Source organism: Callospermophilus lateralis, chromosome 17, assembly GCF_048772815.1.
Source record: "Callospermophilus lateralis isolate mCalLat2 chromosome 17, mCalLat2.hap1, whole genome shotgun sequence".
Taxonomy (NCBI): domain Eukaryota; kingdom Metazoa; phylum Chordata; class Mammalia; order Rodentia; family Sciuridae; genus Callospermophilus; species Callospermophilus lateralis.
Genome location: NC_135321.1, coordinates 20,734,460 through 20,761,991, shown reverse-complemented (window position 1 = coordinate 20,761,991; position 27,532 = coordinate 20,734,460). Strand labels below are relative to the sequence as shown.

Here is a 27,532-nt window from a genome sequence, read left to right as displayed (position 1 = left end):
TATGTCTCACCTGGGCACAGGGATGCAGGCCTGTAATCCCAGAGGCTTGGGAGGCTGAGGCAGGAGGATAGGGAGTTCGAAACCACCCTCAACAAGGGCAAGGGGTTAAGCAACTCAGTGAGACCCTATCTCTAAATAAAATGTAAAATAGGGCTGGGGATGTGGCTCAGTGGTCCAGTGCCCCTGAATTCAATCCCTGGTACCAAAAATAAATAAATAAATAGAGATTCTATGCCCCATGGGGTGTGGTGGCACATACCTGTAACCCTGGAAAATCAGGAGGCTGAGGCAGGAGGATCACAAGTTCAAGGTCAACCTGGTCAATTTAGTGAGACCCAGGCTCAAAATAAAAAATAAGGACCGAGGATATAGTTCAGTAGTAGAGTGCTCCTGGGTTTAATCCCTCGGGGGACAGACACATACACACACACACACATACACACACAAATAATTTTTAAAAGATTCTATGCCCCTTCTTTTTTCCTCACTATTATCTTCCCCTTTCTTCCTCATTCTTTTTCTTATTCTACTTCTTCCATTATCCTTTCTCAAGTTTTTCCGTTTCTTCTTGGACTCTCCTCCGTATTTCCTATCTTCTCTTTCTAAATAACACATTGTCATTCATGATTACAGATTTAGTTTTATGAAAGAAAAACTATGGTGGCTGTAAAACAATCAATAGATTCTGTCTTCACATTCACAGTCCTAATAATCATTACCATATGATATCATATTAATTCAAAGAATATTTATAGAAAAGTTATCAGGCAATGTGCTTAACTTGAAGGATACAGTAAGAAATTGAAAAGACATTTTCCTTCTCTCATGGAGCTTAGAGTATATCAAAGACAGACATTTTAGTAAAATCATAGGAAATTGCCATTGTTATGGTTTAAAACTGGTTGGATGTTTATACTATCTTATGCTTGAACATAGATTGAATGGATCGATGGATTGATGGATAGGCAGATGGACAGACAGTTGGATAGATGCATAGCTATATAGGTATCTAGATAGACAACTGAATGGATGGATGGATGGATGAACAGATAGATATAGAAAAATAAATATAAGAGGAAGGTGAACAAGCAGACATATAGAAGACTTGCATTAAAACTAAGACTTGAACATCAGTGAGATTTAGCTATGCAAAGTGTGCATTAGAAATTGAGGATGAGGAGCACAGAATAAGATTAACGCAAGTTTACAGTCAAAAGAGATAATGGATCTTAGGAAACTGCAAAAAAAATCATCAAGGCAGAAACAGAAAAATGGCATATGATGAGGTTTATAAGACAGGCAGATTCTAAATCTGGTAATAGCAAATTGAAGATTTTAAACATTGTCTTAAGTATGCTTTGAAAGCATAACTAGTTTGTACTACACAAGTCATTATTTTTTTTAAATATAGCAATTTAATTAAGATTGCATTTTGGAGAGATGACTGTGAGGCATAAAGATGTACTAGAAGTAGGGAAACATGAGCAACCCAATCAGAACAACCCTATGGGTAATATGGGAGTTGCAGAAAAATAACATGAGGTTTAGAGAGGTTAACTTGTCTTGGGTTGCATAATTGACCCAAAGTCCCACATCACCAAGTTCACATCCTTCACTAACAGGGTAGGGAATGTTCATCAGGGCTTTTGTTTCTTCAAAGTATTTCTTGTTGAAAATCTAAGTGTCAGGCATTATTTCAAGTTCTAGGGGAAAATCAAATTAATAAAGTTGTTATTCTCAAGGGATACACATTTTATTGATACAGAGATAGGTCGTGGTAAATATATCTAAAGAAAAATAAAGTTTGTAGAAGCAACAGAAAGGATTAGGGAGTAGTGTTCATTTACTAGATTGAGAAGTTCTCTCTGATTAGAAAAATTACAGCCCAGGCATTAAGAAAGTGGCAGTGATGGGGCAGCAGCCATGCTAATAGGTCAGTCAAGAGTCTTCTGGCCCGAAGAAACAGCAAGAAGAGATGCTCTGAGTCTGGAGCCCCACTGGTACTTGAGGTGTGGCAAGGAGACCAATGAAATCAGACCTAAAAGCATGAGAGGTGCTCTGTCTTATACAAGCTAGACACGTGCTTCATTTTTCTTCTCACTTGAGAAATAATGTCTGAGTTTCATATAGTTGTGCTTCATCCTCTCATCGACCCTCACAAAGCATATTATTATTAATAGTTTTACATTAAAAAAGAGAAACTTAAGCTAAGGAAATCTAACTAACTTGATCAACTCAAGCTGGTCCTGCTGACTCAGCTCTGTGAATTGGGGTTCGGTGCAGTGTGAAAGCAAAGTCTCTGCTGATCCCTTACAACTGACCTGGTGTATAGCGACAGTGATCCAAAGCAAGGGGGATCCTAAAGAATGAGGTCATATCATTTACCCAAACCTGGAGAGCTGTATCTCTTACTGGAAGGAGTGGAAATAAATGGAGCTGAGGTGCTGAAGGTCCTATAAAATATCCAGAATGAATGGGACTCAGCCCTTGAGTTATGCGCTCTTTCTCCTGACTCTGCGTCACAGTCTAAAGTAGAACCGAAATATAAAACCACAGCTTCTTAAAGGGTCCCTCCCAACTTCCCTTAACGCCATGCTTTTTCATGTCTGTGCATTCTCTGTATCACGCAGTTCATACGCCTGCTTTAATCAAGAGTCTCTTGGTAGGACTGGGGCGTACGGTAGTAATAAACAGTTCTTTGGATCTATTTGAACTTTCCCATGCTCTTGCTTTAAGATCATCTCCCTTGTACATGCCACACTCCTCCTTTTTCCTTATTTGAATATTGAAGCAGTTATCATGAAATCCAGTTAAGAACTTGAAGAATGCTGACTTGATGAGAAGAGCTCTAGAGAAGCATAGACAGCTCTTTGCTGCAGTGACAGAAACAGACTTGGTAGGAACAAGTAGTACTTGAGCATTCTGTCCAGGAGGGTGGCATGGAGGAGTGTCTGACAGCAGACAGACATTCTTTGAAACAAATGCCTTTAGCAATATTCTTTCTGCCACTACTGGTATTGAATGCATCCTTCCTTATCCAATTGTTACTCCTTTACCCGCTGATTATCTCAACACATTTCAAATATGCCTCTCTTCATTATCTTCACTTGGATGAAAATTGCTAAGACAATTCCCACATACACATTAGCAATCTGAAGATAAAGGGTAAATAAAAACAGGAAGCTAGTGGAGTTGATGCTTCTTGCAAATGATACCATTAGAGATGAAGATTTGAGATTGTTCCTGCTCAAACATAATGGAAATTAACAGCCCTTTCAAAACATTTAACTATGAAAGTGAGGAATGTAATTGTTTGACTTGCTTTGTAAAGCAGGGTTTCACTTGCTACAAGAAATTAGTAGCACTGGTCCCAAAGCCTTCTCAATTTATTGACTGATGACTGCATTCCACGAAGATACTTTCCTAAAATGACTTTGATGCCCTTCCTTTCTTCTGGTTTTCTTTGAAATTCAAATATCAAAAAGTAAAACTCTTGATCTGGGCATGTAGCTCAGTGGGAGAGTGCTTACGCAGCCTGAGAAAGAACCTGGGTTCAATTCTCAGCACCACAAAAAGTTTTAATTTCCTTTTTTAATTTTAAAATGTTTTTCAAAACATGATAGGAATTAACCTATGGGTTAATGGACAATCACAGTAGTAGTCATTCTAAGCTCCAAAAGAATATTCAGACTGAGTATGTGTATGTATATGTGTGTATGTGTGCATGTGTGTGAGAAAGAGAGACACTTTGTTAAAAATCATTTAATTATTCATTTAATTTTAACTTATTCATATAAATATCTAAATATTGAATAGCATATAAATTTTCTCCACCAAAGTATTCATAGCTAATGTTTGGAAGCTTTGAATTCTAATGGTTTCAAAATCAGGAACTTCCACATAGAATTGCTTTGATTTCCTTTAATGGATAAGGAGGATGAATTCGTTTTGAAATCAATGTGAAATTGTGGTGGTGGGGTGGTGATGCTCAGACATTGTTTTGCTGAAGAAGAAATCTCTATTGAGGAAAACTGCAAGAATAGCTCTCCCTGCTGACCTCTGAGTGTGTCTACTCATATTTCTGTAACTCTGAATCCTGAAAGCCACCCAAACAAAGTAGCACTATTTACAGATGCTAAAGGCACCCCACCTTGCCCCTTCTTTGACTTTAGTTGTTCCATTTGCCTTCTCTGCTTGGTGTAAGCATGCAAAAATAAACAGTAACATGGAGAAATACACCAATTCCTTATGGATGGCCCTTTGAATTGGCATGTTTTGTTAAAGTAATTATAAAACCAAACTAAACTGTTTGCTCAAGGTTCCCTGGAAAGTGCATTGCTATTACTGACAGCTGTGAAGTTTTAAAGTACTTATTTTGTGCCTCAAAATTTCAGCTTAAAAAAAAAAATACAAGATCATTAGATTTCCCCAAGGTCTAATATAAAATTCTTGCATAAGGAAATAAGAGAATTTGTGATAAAGTTCAATAAAGGTATCCTCTAGGAAATTGAGCCTGGGGATGTGTTTGTATTGCTTGTTTTTCATTATTAAGTGAAGAGGTGGAAATTGGTTACACACCATCAATAACAAAGTGATTTAAAATTAAACCTCTACCCTAAACTGGAGTAGCTTGGCTAGCAAGTTCTGTATGCAAAGACTTCTGAAAGTGCAACAATGACATAGCAAACACTTGTGAAGGTAGGAGCAGCTCTAGTGTCCTGCCCCAGGGAGAAAGGTAACTAGCTGGGCTATCCTGACCCAATAATATGGAGATGGGGTCACTCCACATGCATCTCCCTGGAGAAGTGAAGCACAAAGCACTCCTGGCACAAAGCATGCTACTCAGAACAGGGATCTGAGAAGCACACATGGAAGCTTATTTTTAGAATAATGATAAAATCTAAGTTGATGAGACCACCCAGAAAGAAGGAATACTGCATATCAAAACTTCCATATTTACTTAAAAATAATCTCCAAAAAATGAATAATTTTAAGCAGAAGAGTGAGAATTCAGAAGAATATAAATTTTGGACTAATAATTGAAAGAAAAAAAGAAAACCAAAGGACTAAAGTACATAAGAGTTATATAGTGAAATAACTTGCTCTCCACGTTCAAATGCTAATCTCAGAACACGTCCCCCTCTGAACGTGTTACCTTACCTGGCAAAAGAGACTTTGGAGATGCAACTGAGTTATGGGTCTCTAGATGGGGAGATTATCCTGGATGGTTTAGACAGACCCAGTGTAATCACAAGTGTCCTGAGATGAGGAAGGCAGAAGGTACTGGTGTCAGAAAGAAACATGACAACAAAGACAAGTTGGGGTGTTGTGGGGGGGCAGCTTGTAGAAACTTGAAAAGACAAGGAAAGTTCCCTAGAGCTCCAATAAGGAGTGCAACGTGGATGACGCCTGCATTTCAGCTCCCTGTGGCAGAACTTCTTACCTCTAGAAAAGTAAAATAATAAATGTGTGTAGTCTTACGCTCTAGATTTATGGTAATTTCAGCTACTAAATGTAGCAGCAATAGAGAAACTAGTGCAGTTACCTACAAAACAGCAATTTAAGGTTGTTCAAGTCATTGGCAAAGATAAATACGCTTGTACCAAATGTTTGCATAACGTAAGGTAAACGGGCGGGTTTGTAATTTATTTTACTTTTATATTAGCAGCATTTTGAAGCCAAAGGTATAAAAGAAGAAATCCTAGACATGAAACAGAAAAATAGGTCAAAAAAAGAGAAGAAATAAAGAGGCTTAAATATCTGGAATTCCACATATTCTGAATATTTAAAGGAAGTTGAACAAAAATCAAAGATAATCAGCATATTCTATTATACTGGTATTTACCTAGTTGATACCTAAAATAAATAAATAAATAAAAACCTCAATTTTCTGATTTGATGAAAAATAAACATATTGAAATTGCAAATTTCATTAAGTATTACTTTTTTAATAATATAAAATCTATATGTTTAATCAATGTATCTTTGCAATTAACACTTCAAGATAAATAGAATATGTAATCTAATAGGAAAAATCCATTTCAAAATTATAACAATGCCTGAGTGGCATAACTGATTCCTTTTTTTTAATGTAAATTTTTTATTTATATATATATTTATTTATATATTTATATTTGTTTATATATATATATAAATATATATATATATTATATGATAGCCCAATGCATTACAATTCTTAACACATGTATAGAGCACAATTTTTCATATCTCTGGTTGTAAACATAGTATATTCACACCAATTCATATCTTCATACATATACTTTGGACATTAAGTATTACTTTTAAAAAAACTTCCAAATAAATATTTTCTAAATCATTGGAAAAAATTTTAAAAAACACAACTCTGTATAGCAAAATGCAGTAAATAAAAACGACTGGAAAGGAAAAACTAAAATGCACCTAAATGAGAGAAATTATAAAATTGAACAAAACTGAATTTACCTATTTTTAAAAGAGACTTTTAGGTCTTGTTCAAAACAAAATTACCAGTATAATTTTTTGTACATTTTTAGTTGTTCATGGGCCTTTATTTTATTCATTTACTTATATGTGGTGCTGAGAATAGAACCCAGTACCTCAGACATACTAGGCAATTGCTCTCCCACATAGCCACAACTCCAGCCCATCAATATAATTTTAAGACAAAGAGAAAACATTATTAGGAAAGTGAAAATAGGCAAAGAATATTTCAGATTAATAAACTACTAATGAATAATAAAAATGCATACATAAATACATGCATACAAAAATGAAATGGATGATTAGGTGATATTGATGATACTATGTAATAAAGATGCAAGTGATGAAGTATCAAGTGTCAAAAATGTAGCACTTCATTTTTGTATAGCCTCCTCTGAGAGGTGTCTGTTCAGATCCTTGACCCATTTATTGATTGGGTTATTTATTTTCTTGTTGTTTAATTTTTTGAGTTCTTTGTATACTCTGGAGATTAGAGCTCTATCTGAAGTGTGAGGGGTAAATATTTGTTCCCAGGATGTAGGCTCCCTATTTACCTGTCTTATTGTTTCTCCTGCTGAGAAAAAAAATTTTAGTTTGAATACGTCCCATTTGTTGATTCTTGATTTTAGTAAGGAATTTGGAGCCCGACCCCACGAGATGGAGATTAGGGCCAACTTTTTCTTCTATTAGACGCAGAGTTTCTGGTTTGATTCCTAGCTCCTTGATCCATTTTGAGTTAACTTTTGTGCAAGGTGAGAGAAAGGGATTCAATTTCATTTTGTTGCATATGGATTTCCAGTTCTCCCAGCACCATTTGTTGAAGATGCTATCCTTTCTCCATTGCATGCTTTTGGCACCTTTGTCTAATATAAGGTAGTTGTAATTTTGTAGATTGGTCTCTGTGTCCTCTATTCTGTACTATTGGTCTACATGCCTGTTTTGGTACCAGTACCATGCTGTTTTTGTTACTATTGCTCTGTAGTATAGTTTAAAATCTGATATCGCTATACCACCAGTTTCACTCTTCCTGTTTAGAATTGCTTTTGCTATTCGGGGTCTTTTATTTTTCCAGATGAATTTCATGATTGCTTTTTCTATTTCTGTGAGGAATGCCATTGGGATTTTGATTGGCATTGCATTAAACGTATAGAGTACTTTTGGTAATATTACCATTTTGATGATGTTAGTTCTGCCTATCCATGAACAAGGTATATCTTTCTACCTTCTAAGGTTTTCTATTTCTCTCTTCAGGGTTTTAGCAATCAGAGAAATGCAAATTAAAACCACTCTAAGTACCATCTCTCTCCAGTAAGAATGGCAGCCATTATGAAGTCAAATAATAACAAGTGCTGGCGAGGATGTGGGGAGAAGGGTACACTTGTACATTGCTGGTGGGACTGCAAATTGGTTCAGCCAATTTGGAAAGCAGTATGGAGATTCCTTGGAAAGCTGGGAATGGAACCACCATTTGACCCTGCTATTCCCCTTCTTGGACTTTACCCAAAAGACCTAAAAAGAGCATACAACAGGGACACACAGCTACATCAATGTTCATAGCAGCACAATTCACAATAGCTAGACTGTGGAACCAACTCACATGCCCTTCAATAGATGAATGGATAAAAAAAATGTGGCATTTATGCACAATGGAATATTACTCAGCACTAAAAAGTAACAAAATCATGGCATTTGCAGGGAAATGGATGGCATTAGAGCAGATTATGCTAAGTGAAGCTAGCCAATCCCTAAAAAACAAATGCAGAATGTCTTCTTTGATATAAGGGGGGCAACTCAAAACAGAGCAGGGAAGAAGAGCAAGAGAAGAAGATTACCATTAAATAGGGACGAGAGGTGCGTGGGAATGGGAGAGAGAAGGGGAATTGCACAGAAGATGGTGCAATTCTCCTCGTTGTTATGCAAAATTGCATATAAGATGGTGTGAGGGGGAAGAAAAAAGAGAGAGAGTAAAAAACATGTCACAGTAGATTGGGTAGAAAGAAATGATGGGAAGGGAGGGGAGGGGAGGGGGGGATAGGAAGGGCAGCACAATACAATAGACACTAGTATGGCCCTACGTATAAACGTGGCTATATAACCAATGTGATCCTGCAATCTGTACACATAGAAAAATAAGATTATACACCCTATTTGAATCAAATGTATGATATGTCAAGATCATTGTAATGTTTTTGAGCAACTAATAAAATTTAAAAAAAATATATAGCACTTCAACAGTACAAAATATGTAAATAAGATAGTTTACCAAAAACAATCCAACAGGACAAGATTAATTTGAGAATGAATCCCTTGAAAGCTTAGAACAAAATAAAAATATGAACATGAAAAATTATAGCCATTGATTTATGTCATTAAAATAAAAAGTACTCAGTGTGTTTTATAGCACATTAAACAGTTGAAGACAAGACATAATAAACACAAAGATAGGTCTAAAGAAATGGTGCAGATCACAGCAAAGAATGACACAGGAATGTGGGGAAAGGAGATAATAGAAAACAAAGGCATAACATGAAAATATTTAATATGCATTATTCATAATTCCAAAAGAAAGCAGAGAACTGAGGAGAGAGTGTTTCTGAGGAGATAAACAGTGAGAATTCTTCAAAATTGATGAAATTTGAATTGTTAGATTCAAGAGCAGTGTTCTACCTTTGATACTGGGTACTACCAAAAATAAAGACAAGGAAAAGAAAACATTTTAAAGTGACCCTGACACAGTATTACTTATTCAGCACACAATTAAAATGATGAAAACTTACTAGCAACAATTATACCAGAGAACAATAAAATAGTTTCAAAGTACAGAAAAAAAAAATTAAAATCACCCTAGAATTTTACATTCAACTAAAATAATTATTCAAGGAAAAAGAGACACAGAAACACATTTTATATTTTAAAAAATAATAAGTGTTTAACATAACTATGTTTTGGTAAAGAATGTAAATACTTAAAAAAGAAGAAGGAGAAGGAGAAGAAGAAAACAGACTGAATATTAAAGAAAACATAAACAGCCGGGCACAGTAGTGCATGCCTATAGTCCCAGCAGCTTCTGAGGCTGAGGCAGGAGGATCAAAAATTCAAAGCCAGTCTTAGCAATTTGGTGAGGCCCTAAGCAACCTAGTGAGATCCTGTCTCAAAATTAAAAATTAAAAAAGCTAAGTGCCTTTGGGTTTTATCCTTGTACAAAAAAAAGAAAGAAAGAAAAAGAAAATAGAAATAAAGGAAAGGAAGAGGGAGGGATGGAGGAAGGGAGACAGGGATAAAGAATAGAAAATGATAAACAAAATAATGTCCCCTATAAGCACATCAAAAAAATAAAATATAAAAAAATAATATTTGGAAGGGTAAAAAGGATGGATGCATATGAGTTGGTAAGAAGACCAGAGAGATTTGAGGGTTTTGTGCTGTTCTTGAGAAAAGTAGAAATATAGTTCACTTTAGATTTTAAAATGAGAAGGGAGAGTTGAAATCATTAACAATCTGCAGGATATAGTGCAGAGCGTGTCATCAGGAGAGAAGAAAAAAAAAAAAGCAATGTGGGGAAGGAGAACTTTCAGCCTGTTCAAATGACATCATCCAAAAAAAATCAACAATTTGTAACTAAAAAAAAATTAAAATTAAATAATAAAATGGTGGAAAAAAATCCCCTTATGTATGATAAGACCATTAAATGGATTAACCTTACTAGTTTAAATACAGATTATTGTTTGGGATTTTAAAGGCATACAGATCCATTGTATTTACAATTGGCACACTTAAAAATATTACTAGATGGGAAAGTTGAACATAAAGATAAGGAGAAAATATCAAACATCCCCCCAAAAAAGGAAATGTAGGGTTTTTTTGTTGTTGTTTTGTATTGTAGTTTTTGTTTTTGTCTCTGGTACTGGGGACTGAATCCAGGGGAGCTTAACCACTGAACCACATCCCCAGACTTTTGCTGTTGTTATTGTTCTAATTAGTTATACATGGCAGTAGAATGCACTTTGAACCATCACATCTAAATGGAGTATAACTTCTCTTTCTTCTGGTTGTGTATGATGCAAGATCACACCAGTGGTGTAGTATACTTTTACATAAGGCAATAAAGTTTGTTTCATTCTACTATCTTTCCTATCTCCATACCCCCTCCCTTCCCTTCACTCCCCTCTGCCTAATCCAAAGTTTATTTTTTATTTTGAGATAGGATCTTGATAAGTGGCTGTGTCTGGCTTTGAACTTGTTATCCTTCTGCCTCAGCCTTCTGAGCCACTGGGATCACAGGAGTGCCCCACCACTCCCAGCTAAACTTTTCATTAGTAATTTTCTTAAGACCAAAAAACATCTTTAAGGATAGAGGATCATAACACAATGATAAAGGTACTATGTTACAGCAATATATACATTGTAGAAATATGTGGCAATTATAAACATAGGGCTTTTATTATACACATTTATACTATTTAAGAAAACTTTGACAGTTATTTATAGATAAGCCAGCTAGCTCACTGTAACATCTGAGTTCTCTGATCATTTCAGAAGCAGAAAATATACACCTTAGCCATTAAAAAATACAGACCAAAGTCTCACTGCCAGATGTTATCAGATTATCATTCTTTATACCTAAAATTCATATCCTCTAAGTTTGTCTTTATACACACCTATAAATATGTTCATACATACATGAAACATATTCAATAAATCGATAAATATGTTTATTTGAAATAATATATGCAACATGCTATTTTTCAAACTTAGTTTTTAATTGTTTTTCTTTTTGCTGATCATGAACTTACCTAATATTCTGATCATAATAGAATTTCCTCAGGTACCCCAAAATTATACTTAACAAATCATTTTTACAAACTGGAATGCAATCCAGGACAACACATTGCATGTAGTTTTTATAGCTCTTAAATCTCTTAATCTCCCACAATCACTTTATCCTACTCTAACTTATTGGAAGGTCTGAATTTCTGTCCTCTAGAATGTCCTGGATTATCCAAACCTTTGGTTTTATTTAGTTATTTCTTGTGGTGCCATTTAAATTACTAGCCTGTTTAACTCTTTAATTTCTATATTTTCATAAGTTGCAAGTAATATGAAAATTCTAGTGTCATATTCATAAATTTTAATACTCCTCTCTCAGAGTTGGGGAAAAAAATTAAAGGATACAGAAGATTAATCTGACATTTATATACACACAATTAAATCATCAAGTTTTTCTCAAGCATCCAAGGGATATTTTATGCTTCATTATAAAGAAATGGGTTTTAAAGTTCTTGAATCACAGTAAACATATCTATTGATTGCAATATAATTAAACTAGCAATCAGTAGTAATATGATAGTCAATATGTTTGGAATTGTAAAAACATACTTGCAAGTAACAGACTGGTCCAAGAAAAAAATCATATTAAATCTGGAATAGAATTTTAGAGCCCAGTATATAGGCAGCCTGGTTTACTGTTTTACCTGTTAGATTAAAAATACTGGGTGTTTTATAAAATGGACTGTTATTTTTAACAAATATAGAAGTTTTATTTGTTGGTATAATTTTGGTAAAATTCTATGTGAAAGCCAAAGACAAACCCACAAAATAAATCGAAGTAAAAATTCAGAATTAGGGGGCTGGGGATGTGGCTCAAGCGGTGGTGCGCTCGCCTGACATGCCTGCGGTCCGGGTTCGATTCTCAGCACCACATACAAACAAAGATGTTGTGCCCGCCAATAACTAAAAAATAAATATTAAAAAATTCTCTCTCTCTCTCTCTCTCTCTCTCTCTCTCTCTCTCTCTCTCACACACACACACACACACACACACACACACACACAAACTCTCTCTCTCTCTTTAAAAAAAAAAATTAGGAAGGGAGTGGGGATTACACCAGTCACCAAAATAATATTTTCTTCTGTCAACTTAGCTTGATGTCAATATGGGACTTGGTGTGCAAACACCATGTCTTGAAAGAAATTTTTGTTTTTCTTGTAGACCTTTGATAAGAGCCATTTGTGACAATATGGGCTGCTCCTTGACAAGCGTGGGGAATAATGGTATAGAAACTATGCCGTCATACATTTGAAGAACTCAGCCCCTTAGTATGATTCAATGGATTTCAATTTATACAAGGAAAATAGGAGGCAATGCCCAACTAATTTTTAGAAGCAATTTTAAATCTGCTTCAATTCTAGGGCAAATGGTGTTTAGAATCTCTGAACTATAATGAACAAAGGATGGTACAGATTTGTACAAATGTTCAAAATTTCAAGTACTTTCGTTGGCCACAGGAAACTTTCTATTTGCTCATGGAATGTCCCTATGACTTGCTTGGGTGAACTTATCACTTCTTATGTAATTAAAAACAGATATATATATATATATATATATATATATATATATATATACACACACACACACACAAGTGTGTGTGTGTGTGTGTGTGTGTGTGTGTGTGTTCTGATGTCCTAATGACTAGACTTGAATACAGATCTACTCACTGTGTGATGTTGGGGAAGTGACTTTACCTCAACCCTGAGGAATAGCAAGTGTAGAGCCAGCTTAGTGATTTCTTCTAAGAATTGACTGAGAGTGGCAACAGGGCACTTAGCAGTTCTGTTTTTGTTGCTGGTTTTGACAAATTAGATCTCACACTTTGACTGCAGTTCTCTCTGAGAGCTATATAAAATACTCAGAGTCTGAGAACAGTATGAAAGAAAACACTTTTACTGTTGGACTCATGAAGCTTCTCCTTGTTCATGACCATACAGGGAACAGATGTTTTCATTTCTGATACAAATGAGGGCATGTATTTAGTACATCTTAAAAGTTCATCATCTAATTAAGGAATAATTGTGAAGGATGTCTCATAATTCTATCAATAGATGTAAGAGGGCATGTTGCAAAATTAGTCATCATCAATTTTTTTAAAAAAATTCATATTTATATAGGAATATAAATGAGTTTTCAAAATGTTACAGTTTTTTTTCAAGAAATTAAGAGCAATTATTATGTTAAATAGTGAAATACTAAATACATTTTATTTTGGATTCAAACAGGCCTGAGAAGATTCCTGCCATTTCTGTTATTCATAAGAGCATAGTAGTTTTGGTTAAAAAAAAAAGAAACAAATAAATCATAGTATTGTATTATAAAAGCAAAGAAATATTATTTTACACATGGTATGGTAGCATAGGCAGAAATTCCAAGAACTACAAAACTATTAGAACTTATTAGAAAATTTAATAATGTCATAATCTTCAAGATACATAAACAAAAGTGTTGCTTTTTATGGTAATAATATTTTAATCACTAAAAAGAACTGCATTTATAGGCAATATAAAATATAACAGCTGAGACCAAATTGAATAAGATATAAACAAATGTATATGAAGAAAAACATTACATTTTATTTTAAAAATATGAAATAAATTGTGAATTTATAGATACCTATGTTTGTTGCTGGATGGTAAATGTGAACATCATGTCAATGTGAGTTCTTCTAAAAGTAATGGTTAGTTGAATATAATTTCAATCAGAGGCGACTTCGTAAGAAAGAATAATGTAGAAGAATTCCAAGAAATTTTTTAAAAAGTGTCATTAACATTTTCTATAAAGCCTGATAGAAAATCAATGTAGTACTCTCTGGCAGAGGAATACATAATTAAATCAGTATAACAGAACATAGAAGGCAGAAACTCGATATATTTGAAAAATAAATACAAAAAACAAGTTGACCACTTAGATGGCAGATTTTTCATTAAAGGAGGTTGAGGCTATGGCCAGCAGCTTTGTTAAAATGCAAAATGCTGTTGTTGTTTTGTTTTGTTTTTTCCTCTTACATCGAACAAGTTAATAATTGTTGGTTCCAGTGATGGATTTGGAAGGCCAATGAGGATCAAGTGACTCCTTCTCATGTAATTAAAATATAGAAAGGCCATCAGGGGTTGTAAAGAATTTTGTCATTGCTTCGTTCTTTCGGTATTTTCAAATACAATGGAGATGTAGGGCTTGGACCTAAAACCTCTCATACAATTGGAAGCCGGGAGCTGATCTCTCAGGTGCACTTTCTCTTTCACTGACTGTGTTTTCCACTTTGGGATAGTTACGGGATCCACAGGCCACCCAAGCCGGAAGCCACCTTGCCCTTCTCCTTCTCCAGTTCACACTTGCCAGTACCCATGCAATCCCCGAGGTCTGTGATTCTGCCTCATTCCTGGGTATGGAATCCATCCTTTCTGCCCCAAGCCCACCACTGTGCCTCCTATCAGGCTGCCATCACTTGTCACCTGAAACTACCTTTGTGCCTATTTTCTTGGTACTGGTTTTCTCCCCTGCTCTCTAGACTCCATACTGTTCCACCTGACTTGTCATAGCCAGATCTGCTGATGTCTTTTCACTGCTCAAACTGTTCTCCATCTGGCCATGTCACAGCATCAAGTCTGCTGCTTCCTCACGTCTGCCTGTCTGCAGTACCACCTAGGTGCCCTTCCTCGGCTGCGTTCAGTCTCAAGTTTTTGGATTCCTTGTGCATTCTGCCAGAGTCTCCATGTCTTTTCTCATATATTTCAAACCTACTTTTCCTTTAAAACTCAATGATGTTTTATTTCTAGAAGCTTTTTCTTTATCTGAGTTTCATTCAGATATCTTTCATCTAAATTATCATAGTCCTTTTGGAACATGTCGTCATAACAGCCATCACACTTCTCAGTAGACTAGTGGCAAAGACCATGCTCATCTTGAAGTCCTCAGTACTTTGCACAGTTTCTGCTACATAGTAGATGCTCAATCTTTATTAAGTGCAGAGTGATCACGTAGATGTTCGTAGATGGATATTTGTGTGAAATGCATACAACACATGCAGTTTGATTCTCCATTGATTTCCATTCTGAGTGTCAAAAAGAGATCATAGATAAATGATGGCAAGACATATTCATGGCTCTGTGTTATATTTTTTTTCTTAAATATATGAATGCATCCCCTTTACCTTAGGTTAGAAATTAAAAATAAATTCCTGGTTTTCTAGGAAGTATCTTAATACTGTATTTTTTTATAGTGGCGTTTTTGTTTGTTCTAGAGCAAACTAAACTAATATGTATGTGGTTTTGAGAATTGAGGTTTGAATACACTTGGAAGAGGATAAGCCTGAGAATTTATTTAATACATGATTTGACAAAGACTAAGACTCCCACACAACCCAATTCAGAGTTAGGTCTGTAGTTGAATTACTAAAGATCTGGAAACTGTTGAATGTAAGGTGGTTAATCAAATGCATCATGAAAGAACCAGGTTCTAGTGAGTTTTAGGATATCCAGAGCTGTTGTCCCTGGATCCTAAAGGAGACAAGCCTCCCTAACTCTGATAGGCTTCTGTTTGCACAGCAGCTTCTAGAAAGCCACATTATGAGTGTTTGTTTTAACAGGCTTAGGTCCTTCCACTACTTCAAGAACTCAGGAGTTTCTGAGATCCATTCAAACTTCATTGCATGTTTAATGAATTCTGATTAATATGCCAACCTGTTACCCTACAGGTATTTTAACTTTCTAGAGGTTCCTGTCAAATCAAGAACCATGTTCCTCCAATGTCAAGGAGGGGCTGAATTTACCCTGTTAAGCATTTGGAATTTGGATTCTGTATTTTCTCTATAAAGGAGAAAATCACAGAAAGCAAGAATCTTGACTTTTTAGAGTTAAACTTGGGGAAGTACATCAAGGGTCTCTTCCCTAAAGTACATCAAGGGTCTCTTATCTGGCTTTTACTTTTTTCTCCCATTGAGTCACCATCAGTGTGAACCATGGCCATTATGTAGATATGGATTCCACAGAATGATTTCAAGATGAGGTCTGATTGTTTACTGGCACCAAGGAAACATCTGGATGTCAGCATCTTCTGCTGTCACTGGGAGTCACATGTCATGGGCAGAAATTGGAGGACAAGGGAGAAAAGAAATTCCTTATCCCTAGATGTACTAGTTTGATTGACTTAGATCTAGGAGACACATTTTTGCAGAATTGTTACTCATTTCGGTATTAAAGGAGTAAACTTGTCAAAACTCCTGTTAAACTGTTGACTACCCTTCCAGTCCCTTTGAATTCCTCGGGTTTTTTTTTTTCTTTTCAATTTTAGAAGCAATGATAAAGTAAAATTAGGCAAATGAAAGTAGCTAAAAGTAAAGTGAAAAAATTAAATAGCATTTATTAACCTAAAATAGTTCAGATTGAAGGAAAACATATATTAAAAGTAAATAAAAGAAGATAAAAATGGAGATAAAATTACAAACCTTAATGATGAAAAGTAGAAACTTAAGTCATATAAAATTTATAGAATAGCTACGAGTGCAGACTTCATCAGAAATGAAACAACATCCATTAAAAATGCTGTGTGTGACCATGCATACTAGGTATCATAAATTGTAACTGTTGTTGTTACTAAGAACAGGAATGAAAACCTAGGATTCACAGTGTTTAATGGTGAAAACAAATAAGTAAACATTAGTAATAAGAGCATAGAAAGACATTTTAAAGTTCAATATCAAAATGAATAATGAAGATTGAGGAGAGGGTTTGACGATAGAGGAGCAAGATGAGGAAATTTTAAAAACAGTGGAGCTGATTTGTATCATGATCACAATGGTGAGTATGGGCCTGTGTACCTCTGAGTGAATTTAGCTGCATGTAAAATTTCAAAGATATTGAAATGTTAATACTAAGAAAATGGTAGGAATAGAATGGTTAATAAATGCAAGGTAGAGTTTGCTAGTGAATAGAAAGGGTCATCCACTACAATAAATAGAAAAAATGGCAAGATTTATGGAGTTAGCAGCCTAAAGAGCTGATGTCCACTGGTGAGAACAGATCCAGCCAAAAGGAATGGGCACATTGGTACCAGAGCTGCCCTCACGAACAGAGTCTGAGTGTATCAATTGCCTTATGTGATTGGCTGCTGAAGACTAGAATAAAACTCTAACAAAATGACCCACAAAATGCAGTAACTAAGTGGAGAGCAAATATGTGAGTGTTTGTCCAAAAAACCTACATCCTGCCACCACTTGGCAGTGCCATGCCTCACAGATGGTACATAGCACTTTGTTTTCATTAGCAAGAGCCAACAGAGTCCAATCTTTTTAACCACCAGGAGGGAAAAATAAACTTCCTAACTATGTATTTATCTTGTTTCATTCCTAAATTGTTCCTTCCCTCCTTTAAAATTTTTATTTTAATGGATACAGTTATACAAAGTTTTATTAAGTATATGTGCATATGTATACATGTACATAGAGTAATATGTATGTATAAACATATGTAATTTTAAGTATTGCATGCATGTACATATATAATGACATATATAATTATACATATAAAATGACAGCTATACATAATGACAATAGTGTTGAACCTTATAAAACATGTAGACTTTATTCCCATATTTTTGAGCATTTTATAGGTACTGGTGTTAGAAAGAGTGATGAAATAACCACATTAAAGAAGTTGTACAGTAATTGGCAATACATCCTCTGAAAAACAAAATAGAGCAGCAGTTCAGGAGTGATGAGGCCAGGGTTCTAATTTTAAATAGGGTAATCAGGAGAGGCTGTGATGGAAAATTAAATAACGAAAACCTAGAGGAGTAAGAGTGGTAACTGTAGCTGGAAGAGAGGTTCCCAGGCAGGAGGCCCAGTAAGTGCAGATGCCCTGTGGCCAGCATAAGCTTGCCATTTTTGAAGAACAGTGAAGTGTCTGGTGAGGAGTAGAGGGCTGGAGTGAGGGTAATGAAAGGAAGGGAAATAGGAGGGTCGGAGAGGGAAGTGAACAGAGGCCTAGATCACAGGTGGCCTTTCAGGCCATTGTGAAGAACCTGTCCTTACAACATGGTAACACTTTGGGGTTTTTGAGCAGAGCTATAGCATGTTATTTGTATTTTGCTGATTTGCACACATAGATTAACTGGGTTTGTATGCATTTATTTTAAATGCCATTCACATCTGTATTTCCAAGCATGGCCTTTTCACCAAGCCCAGGCTTACATATCCCACTCCCTGCCTGATGTCACCAACTGAACATGATCCAGAAGAACTTGTCTGTTCTCCTCATCAAGATGAGGATCCTCCAGTTGCCCAAGGCAGAGGCCTCTGAGTTGTGACTGGGTCTCCTTTCCCATGCTGCTCACAGTCCACTCCCCCAAAGTCCTATCTGTCCACTTTACCTCGTCTTCCCACAGCCACCCAGGCAAGTTCAACTGCACCATCCACAAATGTTCACCAGATATTATTCTAAGTACAGGGAGAAGATCTTGGGAGATCTTTCCTGACCAGGGCGGGGGAGTAAGACGGGATCTCATAATGCTTTCAACCCACCTCTCTAACTAAGCCTTCATACTGTCCTTGGCTTGACTTGCTCACAGTAACTTGGTTACTGACTTTTGACTCTCTTTCTCCCACCGTCCCTTCCCTGATAGATTTTTTAAATTGTGTTAATGAAAACAACATAATTCGCCATCTTAATCATGTTTAGCTGTACATTCCTTTGGCATTAAGTACAATCACATTGTTATGTGACCATCACCATCATCCATCCCCAGAACTCTCCATCTGGCACAGCTGAAATGTTGCACCCATTAAACAATCACTTCCCATTGCCCCCCTCCCCAGCCCTTGGCACCCACCATTCTACTGAGTGTCTTTGTGAATTCAACAACTCAGGTGCATTATATAAGTATAATCATACAGCTTTTGTCCTTCTGTCTCTGCTTCATTTCAGTTAACATCCTTAAGACTCACCCATATTTCAGCATATGTCAAAAATCTATTCCTTTTCAAGACTGAATGGTAACCAATTGTATGAATAGGCCACAGTGTTTTCTTTTGTTGTTGTTGTTCTTTTATGGACACTTGGGTTATTTTTCACCTTTTGGCAATTTTAAAAGGTGCTGCTATGAATGTGGTTTTGCAATTAGTTGTTTGAGTTTTTGCTTTCAGTTTCTTTGTGTATATATTCAGAAGGAGAATTGTAAGATCCTATGATGATTCTGTTTTAGATTTTTTGAGGAGACTACTCTTCATAGGAGCAGCACCCTTTTACATTCCAAGCAGCTGGCTCTGGACCATTTCTGTTTTCCTTTGTACCTTCTGTGTCCCAGGCATTGTGACCTTCACTGATTTCTGAAAACACCAAAGTCGTTCTTAGGATAGGGCCTGTACATAAGCTGTTCCCTTTGCTTTAAATCAGCCCACCATATTTATAAGGCTGACTCTATCTGATCATTAGCCTTGAACTCTACCAGGGGATCTTCCTTGCTTAGTCATTTATTGTCTCTTCAGGACATCTTATCAAAAGCTCATCTTATTTATTTATTTGTTTGTTTGTTTGTTTATTTATTTTTGTCTTCCTTCCCTCAACATCCAGAACTATGACTCATGTATTAGAGGTACATAGTAATTGTTGAAATGTCACAAGGATAAATCTAATGAATTTGCTAGAGTACTACATCTGAACATTAATCACTAGTAGAAACCTACAATCATCACTCAAAGAAAAACATATGTCCTTTAAAATCAAAATAAGCCAAAGAGAGATTCCATAATTCCATAGCATAATCACAACTGTCAGCTGACTTCGTTATCTTGATCATTCAGACTACACTAAAAATTTGGTGCATCATTAACTTGGGTATTTCAGGCAAAATGTGCTTATGTTTGGTTTCAAATTATCTCAATAATTACCCTAATACTCCTCTATTTTATGTATGTAATCACTGTGCTAGAAATACTTGTAAAATCTTTCATGTAATTCTGAGTAGCAAATTCAAGTTTCAGATCCAAAATAAGGAGTACTCATGTCACTAACCTTCCACAGGAAAATGTCTAAATTGATATTTTATAGTTCATTTTAGTAATAATCACTTTCATAACCTATAAGATCATCTGTGTCACAGAAAATTCACTTAGCATAAAAAATTTTTATTTCTATATTTATACTGAGAACTCAGTAGGTAGGCATGAAGGGGCTGTTCTGGATTATGGGCCATCTCATGGCCTAGTTATTGATATAATGAGGCCATATATTATGGATGGCTTAGTTCTAATGTTGACTCAATGGTTACTGTTCTCCTGGCCGTGTGACTTCATTGAGTTATAAGAGCCCATAAAATATTCAGATATAAGGACAACATATATTCTTATGTTCTAACATTCTTGTTTTAATTTGTTATACTGGTTTTGATATTTGCATCTAGGGTTAAAACCATTTTTATGCATCAAAGAATATAGCAACAGCTCCTGTTCAAGAGCCTCTTGTTTTACTCATTTCCATGCTTTGCTTAGAATTCCAATGGATGCAATTCTGTGGATACTAACTTAGGTAACCCACAGAACTATTCTGTGGTTTGCAGAAATAAGGAGAAATGCTCATTGTTCAGAAACCATTTTTAATAGTTTCTTTTATTCCAAAAAATGTTGAATATTGTCATTCAAACATTACACCTTCTTATTATTTTAGGAAGCCATAAATGCTCACAATCAGAGTAAGATTTGGTTTCTTTTCTTAAGATTAAGCAGATTATCTTGTTGTTCCAAAGGTTATTGCAAAACTTCAAATATGTTAAACAGAATTGATTGTAAAGCCCATTGCATTTCAAGGACGCTGGAGAGACTGTGGAAATAGGGTTGGGAAGTATTAATCCATCCCTTTCATCTCTTTTATTACTTTTACTTAGGGTTTATAGAGGGAAATACTTCACAAACATTGTGTTGCTGCCATAAAGGTTTATACCCATGTTTGGAGACATAATTTTTTATGATGCCCTTGCATATTATATCACAGGCTTCTTTAGGGCAAATAATAGCTTATCCTTTCCTGCTTACAAAAGGGCATCAAAGGAAAACAGAATCACCTTGAGAAAATTCTTTTGGTATAGTAGCTTTAGAATATTTTGAAATGCTGTTGTTACCCACTTTAAAAACTTTAACAAAACACATTTTTCCTTTCACCCCATAATCTAGAAGACTGCATGTTGAATATGGATAAAGTTGGTGGAGGGAATTTTGTCAGCATATGCTATTATATCAGGAGAAAAATGTGCTGCAATATTCCCCTTAGTCATCAAGTTCCTTCACATAATTTACCATATGTTAACTTCAGACATTTTTGGTTGGGAAAGAAATAATGAATATAATAATTTGAATAAGATTCAAATTACTTATGTTTTTGAGTATCTATTAATTACTAGGAACTACATTAATGATTTATAGGACCACTGAAGGTGGGGTGGCCTTATTCTTTTTTTCCTACAAGACTTTTCTGACTTTCGAAGAGTCAGTTAAGTATCCCTTATGCCTATCAAATTATTTCTCAGAATCTAATGATACCTTTTTACTTGCCAATATTTCCCACTTGACTAGAAACTGTAATAGTGCCTGCCAGGTTTCCTTTCCTCTGTGACCTCAATATCATGAGTACCTACCTCTAGCCCAGAGAGAGAAGTTGCTATATAAATGCTGATTAATGGAATGATGATCAGTATTGAGAAAATGTATCATACATTTAGGACATGATCATAGAGAAGAATGACAAGGTAAAAGTCAGAATGTCAATTTAATATTAATATTATTAATATTCAACCTTTAACCCCTTTAAAGAAAATGTGTATTAGGCTGGTATGTACATTTTGTCCCTAGTAGCTATCTTCAGTTGAGAATTTAGGAACTATTCATAATCAGAGTGTTTTAGGCATTATCTCAATACATCTTTCTAGCACCGTATGAAATAACCAACTTTATCTGCATTCTAACTGAGCCTTAGAGAGGACAAGAAAGGTCTTACACTCTCATAGCTTGTGTCTAGTCAGACTTTGACTTTGCTTTTCATTACATCCTGAGCTTGAGCTTGGAGTCAATCACTATGTGGGATGCCAACCTAATTTGAAAGGAAACTCAGAGCAACTGAGTAATTTCATGAGGACACACAGCTAATAAATGATAGATTATGGTATTAAATTAAATTTTCTCAGTTTCAAAGCCTGGGTGGTTTTGACCCAAGCCACAGTCTTCTTTCTTTTAATAATAATACATTTTTCACAGATATTGTAAACACCAAGTCAAATATCATCCTAATCACGCTGAACAGATCATGGCCCTAAACTGTTTCAACTTCTAATTTCTTAAGAAAGAAATAGTACATTTATTTTTTGTTTTTAGTTAAATCAGAGTAAATATTGGGCCAGACAATTTTTCATATTTCATATTTCATTTTCCTTTGTATTATTCTTACATCTGCCTTGATTCCACTCTTTATTAATGATACCTAAGAAAGAAATGAACCAAGAGAAGAAACTTCTAGAATAAAGATACATGATGCTGCAGTGTCTGCGAAAGGAACACAGTATCCTCTTATGGCTAAAAATTTTGGTGACAGTCAAATTACAGGTGGAAATGTAGCACATGCTGAAAAACAGGAGGGCCTTGGGCAGGAAGGGATGCATTACTTGAAAATCTATGCAAGATGATATGGTCCTGCATAAGTGGGAAGTTTTGCCATGCTACAGGCTGTATTCTGAGATGAGCTAACGAGGTCTCATTTTGAATCCTAGAGTCTCAAGTCCCTGACCAGCCAAGCTCACTCCATGTGAGGCCCCAGACCAACTGCATCATCATGAGTTGGACCCCGCCCTTGAACCCAAACATCGTGGTGCGCGGTTACATTATTGGGTATGGTGTCGGGAGTCCTTATGCAGAGACGGTGCGTGTGGACAGCAAGCAACGATACTATTCAATTGAGCGGTTAGGTAAGTAGCTGTGGTTTTCATTCTACTAAGGAAAATGATTTATTTTAAATTATTTTATTTATTGGAAAATTGTTAATTGGAATTATAACTTCAACATGTAGCAGTTAGTAGATGTTTAAACAACTCTTTCTCTTTCTCTACACACACACATACACACACACACAGACACAAACATACACACACAAACTCTTCCACAACCTTTCTGGAGTTTAAATTTGGGGAAATTGATCTAGAGAGATCTGTAATGGTGGGTGCCTTGGTGCCTGCCCTTGCGTACATATCAGGATGCACAAAGTGATTTGGATAATTTTCCTTTTTCCAATGGTCAGTGGGGACTTCTAATCTTAATAGTTCTTATAAAAAGAAAATCAAAAATTTATCTTTATTGTTCTCACTAGGAAGATTTCTGTCAAGTTTTCTCTAAGCTGGCATTATCTAATAACAGCACTTTCTTTTCCCTTAGCATTCATAGATAAAGCTTTGAGGCTGACATTCTAACTATAAAACAACAAGATGAGAAAAGAAATTTTTATTCAAGACAGTCAATTGCAATTATCAAAACCCTTGTACATGTATTTCTGTTTCCTCCCCAGTTCAGATTCTCTTACTGCAGTCAATCCTGCCTTCTTTTTTGAAAAATGGAATATAATGCTTCCACTCTGATATTTCTGAATTCATGGAAAATTCGTTCATTCAGAAAGGTCTATTGTGTGTGTAAACCTTCAAACTAATTTAGATTAGATTTTCTATAGTGCTGTAAGAGACTATATCATTAGCAAAGGGAAATAAAAGAAAAATACATAATATATCAGGATGCCAATAAGTTAAATAATCCTTACAATGTCAAAGGCAAGTTGATTCTACCTGTTGATTTAATGCCGTATTATCAGCAATGAATTACGTTGACCCCACTGGAAATGCAACCTGATCAGGGGTGGGGGTGCTACTTATTTGCAGTGTGTCTCACAAACAGAACATTTGTGATGAGAAGCCCAATTTGAATTTGAATAGCTAAAATGCAGTCACAAGAAAAGATTTTCCCTTTGCCAGAGGAAAATTGCACTGACCCATTCTGTCTGTAATTGCTTCAAGCACTAATAAGAGAAGCACCTACTGAAACTCTCCACAATTTCAGTTAGGTTGGCATTTAGAAATAATATTCCCTCAGTCAATCCTGGAGTGCGAATGTAAGGGCAATCACAAAGCTCATATTTTATAGCCATCAAACCTATGTCAAGGGACTCTCACTTATCCATTATTCACAATACACCATCTCTGACAGTTCATCTTGATGCCACTCACCAGACAGAAAAGAGAGGTTACCCTGGCAGTGCATGGGCTCCCGGCAATGTGCATGAATGTGGTGCAAATTCAGAAGGAATTCGTGAGGGAAAATGGAATCATTTCACCATATCCTGTTGATAAGGATGCTTTTTGTTAAAAAGAAAGTCTATGGAGTCTCCAGATTTTGCCAGGTTTAAAAGCTAGTGAGATTAACCTCAGCAAAATTCCCCAAGTGCTTAACAAGAAAAAAAGAAAAGAACCCCATTGTAACGTGATTAAGGAAGAGCCTGGGAGGGTGGCTCTGTGGCACTGTTTGCCTAATAGGTGTGAGGGCCTGGGTTCACTCCCCAGCAATGGAGGGAAAAGGCAAATAGGACTCCAAAGGCAAATACAAAGATACAATGAAGCCTAAATCATCATTAATCATAGATGTGTACTTAAAATCCTATCTAGAAAGAAAAAAAATATATAATGCCTACACAACTTTATTTTAGTACTACCAGTTGATATGCTTTTAACAAAGTCCCAAATATGAAAGAAAATGATTAGTGTGCTGTTATTGTTCATTGTTTAAGTATCCTAAGGTTATGCAAACAAATGTTTTCTTCTTCTATTTATCCAGTATATTTGTGAGACATAAGGTCTCATTTTTATAAAAATAAAAGATGTATTCTACTCCACAAACTCTGCAAAGAAAACACTGTTTTGTTTATTCTGTTGATCATTAAAATAGGCATAACACTTTTTATAGCATCTTTGTGAAAAGATACTGTAAAATAAAAATAAATATATTTTTAATATTTAAAGTTTGAGAAGTCCAAAGTTCTGTAGGCATTATATTTAAGAAAACAATATTTTTTTTTTTGTTTTAAGTACTGCACAACAGTTGTACAACTAAAACTGAATTAAGGAAAATTAAAATTGATCAAAGTATAAGGTCAATCTTACCTTCAAGTATTATAATTGTATTTGAGATTATGAAAAACAAATTGTTCAATTTGTTTCAAAATTAACCCACAAACCACCTCTTTTTTTGGATGAAAGATCAAAACCTCTAAATAGCATTTTGTTTATCAGGAATAATAATTCACTGTTTAGATGGAAGACAAGTTACCTACTTCTGGTCTGGAAATGCAAGACCATTTTTAACAATAGCTAATATCACCTGGTTTTTTTAAAAATTGGTTTAGTATTGGTATACAGCTTAATTAATCAATGTTTCTACTATTATTTATAATTAATCTATTGGCTTTTCACCCCTTTTAGTTCAAGAGCTCTCATACAAGGCTTGATGTACACATAGGATATAGATTCACATGCTCTGAATTTAGCACTATTTAGCAAAATTAATTTAAAACCAAATGATGTTTTAAGAAATCTATCTACATGTTGATCTCTTCTTCTATCACTCAACTTATCTATCTTTAGAGTTATAATTTATATATATAAACTTCATATTTAATGAATTTTCAAGAGCTTAATTGATGTATAATAAACTATGTTTTAAATTTTTCTTCTTTAATTTTCTCAGTAATATTTTGTTTTTCAGTATAATGTTCTTGAATGCTTATTGGTTTATTCATTAAAAATACATACTTTTTAGAACTCTTTTAAACTCAATTGTTCCTGAAACTTATTTTCCAGGTGTTGATTGTTGGTGTAGGAGAATACAACAGATTTTGTAACATTAACCTTACATACGAACACCTGTTCCATTTACCTACTTTTTATTGGTTTTGTAGATTCTCTGAAAAACAAATGTACCTAGGAATAGTTTTGCACTTTATTTCTGAGTCTGTGCCTTTTCTTTCTCTTTCCTTACTATAGTGGTTAGGATATTCAGTAAAATGCCAAACAGAAGTGTTGGAAGCAGGCGTTTTTGCCTTATTTTGATCACAGGATGCAAAAATATAGTATTTGTACTGAAATCCCTTATTAGATACAGGTTCTTTATACATGATTTTTATTGCATTGAGGAAATTTTATACTCTTCCTAGCTTTCTTAAAATTTTTGTTACGGATATTTTTAGAATTTCTATGAAATAATTTTTGGTCTACTGAAGTGACCAACATGATTTTTTTCCATATTAGAATATGGTGAATTACACTGATTTTCGAAGGGTAACTAGCCTCGAGTTTCCCCTGTAAATACTATGTGGTGATCATGCAATGTCCTTTTCTTATATCATTTTGTGCTCATGCTTGTGAAGTGATATTTGTCTACACTTTTCATGTAGTTTCTTAGTGTCATATTGGCCTTATAAAAACAGTTGGACCAGGTTTGCTCCTCTTCTATTAGTGAAAGTTTATTTAAAATTGATAGCCTTTATACTTTCGATGTTTGATAGAATTTACTAGTGAAACAAACTGGACCAAAGGTTTTATTGTATAATAAAAACCTCTTTTGATAATAGATTTCATTTCCTTGACAGACACCCTTTTAGATTTTGCATATATTCTTGTGGTTTTTTTAAGTTAAATTTTTCATGAAATTTGTTCACTTCATTTTGCTGGACTTAGGTTATTTGAATCATTTATAATATCCATTTATTATCTATAGTGGTAACTGCTTTTTCATTTCTGATATGGGTCAGTTGTGTTTCCTGGGGAAAGGTTTACCAAATTTGTGGATCTTGGTAAAGAAGATGACATTACTAGTCATCTCCAAGGTCTCCGTTTCTGTTTCTTTCCTCTCTTCTCTTTTCTTGACTGTTTCCTTCTTGATACTTATTTTAGTTCTGCTTTGATCTTCTCTGGATTTCTTAAGGTGGAACTTTGTGATCACCTAAGGGTCTTAGTGTTCCTCTGCTAGTTTACATGCAGATTTTAGAGGACATTGTTTTGATAAACTAACAATTAATTTTAAAAAACATAATGTAAGCATTCAAGAAGGCAAATAAATATGGAATTTTTGATCTTAGTTAAGATTCATATTTCCCCCCTTGTATAATGTTTGATATTTGAAAAGTGATTTGAGTTCTGGCCTAACATTATCTC

The 27,532-nt window shown here is 35.0% G+C and overlaps 1 protein-coding gene across 1 annotated transcript in view; it reads left to right on the top strand.

Moving 5' to 3' along the window:
• The window catches only part of Dcc (DCC netrin 1 receptor), a 1,060,049-nt gene that overhangs the window by 873,504 nt on the left and 159,013 nt on the right, over positions 1-27,532 (top strand). The window contains exon 15 of the mRNA XM_076836991.2: positions 23,057-23,251. Coding sequence (XP_076693106.2) covers positions 23,057-23,251 — 195 coding nt within the window. The remainder of the gene's footprint in view (positions 1-23,056; positions 23,252-27,532) is intronic.